Source organism: Lactuca virosa, chromosome 4 (genome assembly GCF_052849685.1).
Source record: "Lactuca virosa cultivar CGN04683 chromosome 4, Lactuca_virosa_CGN04683_v6, whole genome shotgun sequence".
Taxonomy (NCBI): domain Eukaryota; kingdom Viridiplantae; phylum Streptophyta; class Magnoliopsida; order Asterales; family Asteraceae; genus Lactuca; species Lactuca virosa.
Window position 1 is genome coordinate 314176019 of NC_136429.1, and position 7998 is coordinate 314184016.

The 7998-nt window shown below is 34.6% G+C and overlaps 1 protein-coding gene across 1 annotated transcript; it reads right to left on the bottom strand.

Annotated features, from left to right (window-relative positions):
• Window positions 1-916: 916 nt before the first annotated feature.
• LOC145108495 (sterol carrier protein 2-like) lies at window positions 917-2087 on the bottom strand. Its single transcript, XM_079045532.1, has 4 exons — window positions 1873-2087; window positions 1712-1772; window positions 1303-1405; window positions 917-1144 (listed from the first exon to the last, which is right to left on the bottom strand). Exons 1-4 carry the CDS (start codon window positions 1996-1998, stop codon window positions 1063-1065), a joined length of 372 nt encoding a protein of 123 aa, XP_078901658.1. The 5' UTR covers window positions 1999-2087; the 3' UTR covers window positions 917-1062.
• Window positions 2088-7998: the final 5911 nt, after the last annotated feature.

Sequence of the window (7998 nt, forward strand, 5' to 3'; positions counted from 1 at the left end):
AGTTTATAAACGTTTAATTTTTTTAATACAACGTTTTAAACTAGTATTCAACGAAAGTATTTTAAAATGTTATAAAAAATATTAAATTGTCATACAAAATCTGTAAAACACTAAAAAAATGTTGTAAAAGAAAGTTTAGAAATAAATGTACGAAAGTTATAAAAAAATTGTATGAAAATGTAAAAGAAACAAGTTAAAAACTTGTAAAAAAAATTTTAAACATTTATAAAATATTTGGTTTAAAAGCACTTGTAACAAAATTATATGAAAGTATAAAAAAAAATTTTAAAAAAATTTATAAGCAAAGTTTAAAACATTGTATTAGAAAAACCTATAGGAAAAAAATATCATAAAAATGTTGTAAGAAATTATAAAAAATATTAAGAAATTTATAAAAAAAAATTTGTTCACATTTAGACAACTTTCTTTTTTGGTACACATTTAACAATTTAACTTGTACAAATGTTTTCACATATTACCATTGTCACCTGCTATAGCAGGTGACAATGGTAATATGTGAACACATTTAACAAGTTAAATAATCAAATATGTACAAAAAAAATTGAAATTACCTAAACGTGAACAATACGAAAATATAGTTAGCCTCGCAAGTCATTTTCCCTTATATTTAAAGGGATTTAAAGCAATATTGTTGGGTCAATTAAACATGTCCGATCTAAAAATAATGATTTGTAATAGTTTCTCATAAAAAAAAGTTGGTAATGGCAGCTCTACTAACTTTGGGAAGTAACTTTTTTTTTTAATATTTTTTTATAAAATGAGATTAAAAAGGTTATAAATACACATTAACAATAGTTTTCAACACTAAACATAGAAAACATTCATTATACATAAGCTTCTCAAGGGCCATGCAATATGCATAGATTGAAATAATCGACCTCACAAGAACACAGAATAAACAGTTTCATCGTAGAACATACTTATATTGATTAATGTTCTGATAAACTTGTTTATAAACCATCTCACTTCATAATTAACCCATTTTATTAACCTATTATCACTCAAAACACTGGCTTCAACAACACCTAATAAAACTCCAGCTTACATCTTTGAAGGTTTTGGGAAGATGTCAGGTGTGAATTTCTGGGCTGCACTTAAACTGCCTTTCACCTTCATTGCACCCCTGCATGCATCCACCACAATTTAACCAAGTTATGATGATTTTAGTCATATTTTGTACATGTGAATGCAAAAAAAAGAAGGTTAATTGGTTGATTTTAGTCCCAAATTTGTCATTCTTGCACAATGGTGTGAAAACTCATGCGAAATGGAAATGTTTACCTCATGAAAGCAATTTGAGGGTTCATTTTCCCAGTTGCAACCTTGAAGAAGTCTTCATCTGTGAAAGAAAAGGTGGCATCTGGCTTTCCACCTTCATATGCACCTGTAATCCATTATTATACTTTTCATTAATTATCTGAAAAATCCTTATGCTGATGGAGTCAAGCTTAAAAGTAGGAGGATCAATTATTAGTTTTCTAATTTCTCTTTGAAGGATCAAATATATAAAACAGAACACGCAAGCAACATTCGAATTCTCCACTATTCATAGCTGAAACCCTAATTCTTACTCATGGATATAAAGCAGAAATTGATCAGATTTTCGATAGTACAACAGAAAAGAGATAGGATATGATCGTTAATTAAACCGATAAGAGAACTAATTAACATCAATTTAGGAATATCAGACCTTTGGTAACCTCTCCTTTTTTGAGATCGACAACGTAAATCTCCTCGTTGAATCCAAGTTTCTAAACAAAAACAGATCACGACAAATCAATTTCAATTGCCACTAATTTTAGTTGTAAAAACCAATCAATTGAAGAAAAACAAGTTTATTAATATTCCAACCTTGGGGGCGATATTGATTTGATAAACGAGTCCGATCTTCTTGGTGACGGCTTTGCCGGCGTCGGTGGAGAGATGGGTTTTCATTTGCTCCATCAAGGCGGCGGATTTGAGGTCGGATGAAGCCATTGGCGGTGATATCGAGAGAGATTAGTTGGGGAGAAATGAGAATTGGAGTGGGAGTGTGAGATAAACATGGAAGTAGATGCATATTGAATATTGATAGAGGATGGGTAAACCTAACGGTTTCTGGTACCAGAAAGATTACGTGAAGATGACGAACTGTTTTGACTTGTAAAACTGCCGATTAAATTTGTAGTAAAAACTAAAAAGCCGCTATGGTTATTCAATATATTTGATTTTTTTTTTTTTTTTTTTTTTTTTTTTTTTTTTTTTGTAAATGAAGGGTCCAATTATATAACCTTTATAATTATAAACATTGATTAATTTTGTAGTAAAAAGACATTATGGTTATTCAGTTAGAATTATGATTTGACGAGGACTCAAAAATTGATAAAGGACAAATATTTGTGGTAAAATTAAAAAAATAAAATATGAAGATTTATTTTATTTATTGACAATCTCGCGAGATAATATGACATTTTGATAATTATGTATGAGATATTAGTAATTTCCGGCAATATTAAATGTTTTAACGCTGTCAACGAAAAAAAAAAAAAAGTGGAGAAACTCATAACCATCACCATCTTTTCCCCAACCCTATTTTCTCTCTGTGCCATATGGCAACCTATCATTGGTTGAATTGTTTTTCATCCATTTTGTTTTTCAGGTATAATTTTTAAAAAAATTAAAAAAAACAAAATTTTTAAAATTTAATTTTCTATAAAGTGAGCATAATCATAAAAATCTGAAGAAAAAAATAATTATATAAAAATCCCACAAAAGAATTCTCCAAAAATCATAACAATTTAAGGGATACTTTTATTCACAATACTAGTGACTTTGTAAAAATATTTTAAAAAAAATAAGTTTTTGAAGTTTTCATATTTTAATTTTAAGAAATATTAGTTTTTAAGGGATATTATTTTGTCTATCTTTCCTAATATCAATGATTAGGGCATCATTTTCAACCTCCAACCTTTTCAAACGAAACCCAAGCCTCCTTGGAGTGAATCTTGTGTACTAGTGGTGATTCTTGAAGTTAGAAGCGTTAGCTTGCATTTTGGAAGATGGAGTGGTGTGCTTGCTAGTTGGAAGAATGCATCACTTCAGATCTTGCACCTAATGTATCTTGTGGAGCTTTAGAAGGTATAAAGTTTCCACCTTTCTAGTTCTCTCTTCATAGATCTAAGATTTATTGCATTTCTTGGATCATATTCAAGTTTGGGTTACTATGAAGAGATAAAGTTTGCAACTTTATAGCTCATTTTGGTCCCTTGATCACTATATATTTTGGATATGAAGTTTAAGTGTGTTTTGAGATCCATGTATGAGATTTTGGTCTTTTTGCCACATTTTGACCTACAATGAGATCTAGACTTGTATCGGTCGTGCATGTCTATAAAGCTGCGACTTTTATGTTGGAATAGAAGTAAGAAGTTCTTCTGGAAGTTGTGGATTTGTGGCTTTGGTTATTAAGAGCTTAAAGGTTAAGTCCATGCCTTAAGTTGTCATTAAGGATCTAGGTTTAGGGATCTAGACTCATTGGGATGTCTTAATGGGTAAAATTAGAAACTTTATCCATCAAGGCATTGGGAAGGACTAGATCTAATCTGTGGAGCTCTTGAGATTGAAGGAAAATAGCTTAATGCATTAAGTTGTAGAGACTCAGTTCCCACGATGTGGAAAATGGAGGCCACAACATGGCGACTGGGGGTAGGGATGTCAAAAAGTCCCGTGGGACCCCGTCCCATTTGGAAGAAAATTTAAAAAAAAATCGAGGGCGGGGACGGGGGCGGGGGCAATGTTAACCCCCGTTTTAATTTCGGGGGCGGGGCGGGGGTGGGCAATCCCGTCCCGAAACCCCCATGGGGACCCCGTTAATAAATTAAACATATATTTACATATATTAATTATATAAATATAATAAAAAATAACATGATTTTGAGCTTCCAAAATTCATCAAAAAACATGTTTTTAAGTTGTTAGTATAATGTTTTTAAGATGCCATAACCTTTTTATTTTTAACATGTAAAATTCTGCTATAAATAATTATTTGTTACCTAAAAAATAGCTTCTTTTAGCCTAAATAACAACTTTTTTTAGCCAAAAAAAGACATCCCAAAATCAATCGGAGGTGAGGGAACGGGGGCGGGGGTAGGAAGGCTGAATATTTCGGGGGCGGGGGCGGGGACGGGGTAACGGGGAAATTTAGGGGGCGGAGGCGGGGGCGGGGGATGCACTCCCCTTCTTGTTTGCCCCCGTTGACATCCCTAACTGGGGGATGTCCGACTATTTTGTCGTTTTTCTCCCATGGTGTGGCAATGGGAGGGCATGACGTGGCGACCTGCTGAAGTGGACTTTGACCTTGACCGTTGACATTGACCATGGTTGACTCTTGGTCAATTTTTGGGTTTTAGGGTGTAAATTGATAGGGTACTTCTTGATTGATGTTAGGTGTCTCATTGTACCTGTCTACTCGTTTTGTGAGCTGTTGTGTGCTAGTTTCTATTCTTGAGGTGAGTCTTCTCACTATACTTGCATGTGTGGTAGTATATGCATGTCGACCAGCTAGGTCTTATCTGTTGATTTCTGTTACATGTGAAATGAGTTGCTGATAACTCCTGGACTACTGTAAGTCCATGGGACTGTTGATAGTCCCCATGGTTGCTGATAAACCGAGAGGTGTACTGTTAATCCATAGGGCGTGTTGTTAGCCCATTGCGACCGCTGATGGTCTCCAGAGTTTGTTGATATCCTTAGCTGATTATTATGTTGTGATGTATGTGGTATTTTGGGGAACTCACTAAACTTTGTGCTTACAGTTGTGGATTAATTATTTTGCAAGTACTTATCGAATTACGAAGGCGGGAGTGTACACACACATCAATAGATTTATGATTTGAGATTCCACATTATCTTCTTATTAACTGAAATCTCGGAATAATGGTTTATGAACAAATGATTGTAACTTTACTATAAATGGATTATTAAAAAAGTGAAAAATTTAGCCCTGGTTTTTGGGATGTTACAAGTTGGTATCAGAGCCCTGATTTGAGGGATTTGGATGAACACCCATGGGATTCTAAACTCAAACTATGGAGCTGAGAGTTTTCATAAACGTTTTTTAGAAAATATTCATTTCAAGAGCAGAAAAGAGAAGATGTGATGTGTACAGTCAGCCAGAGCTCGGAAAAAGTGATTTCCCAAAATATTCGTACTTTCCTTATATATATGTTGTATTTGAGTTGCTGTTATATGTATTATAATATGATGTGCATGCCATAAGTTAGGCCAAGGATCTACTCAGGGTTGCATGATAGAGTGCCTGCTTAGAAGAGATACCTTTTTGTGTGTGATATATGAGATGTTAGAGGTACATGATAGTGTGTAGGCTAAGGACCCTCAGGAATTACATGTTAGAATTGCCTGATCCTTATTATACCTTTTTGACTAGAGTGTTCCTGCTCGAATGATGTTTGCTTTGTGCTTTATGAAACTCTTATTGACGTGAGTTAATTATTAAATGAATATGATAAGTTACATGCTGCAAAGGTTAAATAATTTTAAAATGATTGACTCGACCCTATTGCACAACTCTCGTCTGAGTGTAACCGTTGTAGGGTTGGGTCTTTTAGTCGAATGATTATTTAAGTTTTGTTGCATGTAATTGTGTTCATAAGATAGTTAGTTGACATTGGTAGGAGTTTCTTTCGTAGCTGATATCATGGTGGGGTGAGTGTTCCTAGTGATCTTGGGGGAGTGCTAGAGTGTTTTGGTGTGAACACTTATGTACGAGGGAGTATAAGTTGGTAATCTAGGCAGTTTGTGATGGCTTTTCTAAGCTTTTGGGTGTGCTTCTACACTTGGAAGTGGTAGGATTCCTAGAAAAGCATTCTAGCATGTGCTCATGCGTGAGAAGAATCCTAGAGAGGGTGTGTAGGATGGACGGTAGTGTGTGCCTGTGTGGCACATGCATATGAGATTGATAGTGGTCTGGTATAGTGACTTAGAGACTTTGAGGCAATTCTCGGGACATGTACGGATATGTGTTGAATGTAGTATGGGCCCATACTACTAAAAGCACAAGATCCATATGGGGATCGGAAAGAGTAAAAAATGTTTCTAAGGAGCTAGGGGAGAGTAGATAATGTGGCATAGCACTAGCGTAATTGCAGTCATCTCTGTCGTTGTCGGCATGTATGTTATGTTTTCGCTGAATGAGATTAGTAATCGTTTGGGCCTTAGTGCCCGTGGCAGTTTGGGTATGGTTGGTGCAGACCTGTGAAGGTTAGTTGATTTAGAGAGTCAATTTGACCAAAAAGGAAATTTGGTCATTTATGAGAAAAATATGATAATATGAAGTTTTAACTTCATGAATATGGTTAAAACAAGGTTAAGTCACTATAAGAGGTTAGATTAGTGAGTTCTAGAGACTGAATGCATGAGAAATACATTATTGGCCAAAAGGGTAAAATTGGTAATTTTATGCTTTTTAAGCCAACTTCGTAACATAATATATTAAGATACGTATTGATTCATTGAGATATGACCTAAAAAACATGTATATTATGTTTCCACCTTCGCATGGATATAAAGATCATCGAAAACGGATAATTAACGAAGGAGATATGAGCGTTTGAAGTTGGGATAAAAATGCTCAAAGCTGGAATGTAATTAGCAACGTACTTTGCTGATTCTGTAACATCCCAAAATCAAAATAAAATTTTTCATTTTTAATTAAACAGAAATCATTGTTTTCAATCAAACCCAAGTCATAAGAATCCAATATCAAGTACAAATGTTCCCAAAATCAATGTATCATAAATCTCCAAAACATATCACCAAGGATGTGTATGATCACGCATTTGCTTTTCCCTAATCATCTGAAGTACCTGGACATAAAACTTAAACAATAAGCCAAAGCTTAGTGAGTTCCCCCAAAGTACCACACATAACCAATACATATAACAACATGCATATATGAGCCTTCAGCCTGACTGGACCGCCTCGCAGGGCCTATAGCCTATTTGGATCGCTCTTCAGGCCTTCGACTTGACTGGACCGCCTCGTAGGCCTACAGTCTATCCGGACTGCCCCATGTATCTTGGCCTTGAGCACAAAGTAGGACTACCTCAACCCAAAAAACAATAACATGTCGACATATACAATAACAATCAATAGGCAACAACACAAGTAATCATACATATCTACCAATCTAACGTATATTCAGTGAACACATGAATCATACAGATCTACAAATCTAACGCATACTTAGTGAACACATGTAATCATACAGATTTACAAATCTAACACATACTCAGTAAAACATCAATCCAATATACCAGGATCCATAATCCAGTGGGCCGACATTGGTGCCTTCGACCTGCATGGGGTCGAATGTCTATAGTGATTAGTCGAATGTACTTTGTGTCTGTAATGTGTGAAAGTAGTTTGGTTTTGACACTTTATCTATTAACAAGGCATGTCAGTTTCGACACTATAATTTTTATGTCACACCCCCAAACCAAGGATGGCGGAAACGTCCAGGGGTGGAGGACTTCATGTATAGTATCATAACAACAATTGCAATAGTGATCAAAGTAAACACAACCAACATAAATATAATTGAAAAAGTTACACCATAGTATGAGTTTACATGCTTCCAAATCAATTACATTATGTTGACAAAAAATGAAATGTTTGACGCCTTACGTCCCATCCTCAAAAGCACTTGGTTACCTGTTTATTGATTTCCTGAGAATACAAGTAGTTTTGAAAGAGTGTCAACAATTAAGTTGGTGAGTTCATAAGCTTTTGAAGGTGATGCTAAAATCCTTTTCTTGTAAAAATGATGTTTGTTCAAGAAAGATCCCATATTTTCTTATGTAATGCATTGTAGTCTTAAAAGTCAAGACCGAAGTGTACAAGTATTTTACCATACTTAAAGAAATTTATGCAAGTTTAAATCGACATAAACTCGTTAAATTTAGAAGTAAAACCCGTAAA

Excerpts from the sequence above, each read along its gene's own strand:
- LOC145108495 (XM_079045532.1), bottom strand. The coding sequence starts at position 1,998 with ATGGCTTCATCCGACCTCAAATCCGCCGCCTTGATGGAGCAAATGAAA. Across the intron at positions 1,773-1,872 it reads AAATCAATATCGCCCCCAAG|AAACTTGGATTCAACGAGGA; the intron begins GTTGGAATATTA and ends GTTTTTGTTTAG. Across the intron at positions 1,145-1,302 it reads CCTCAAATTGCTTTCATGAG|GGGTGCAATGAAGGTGAAAG; the intron begins GTAAACATTTCC and ends GGATGCATGCAG.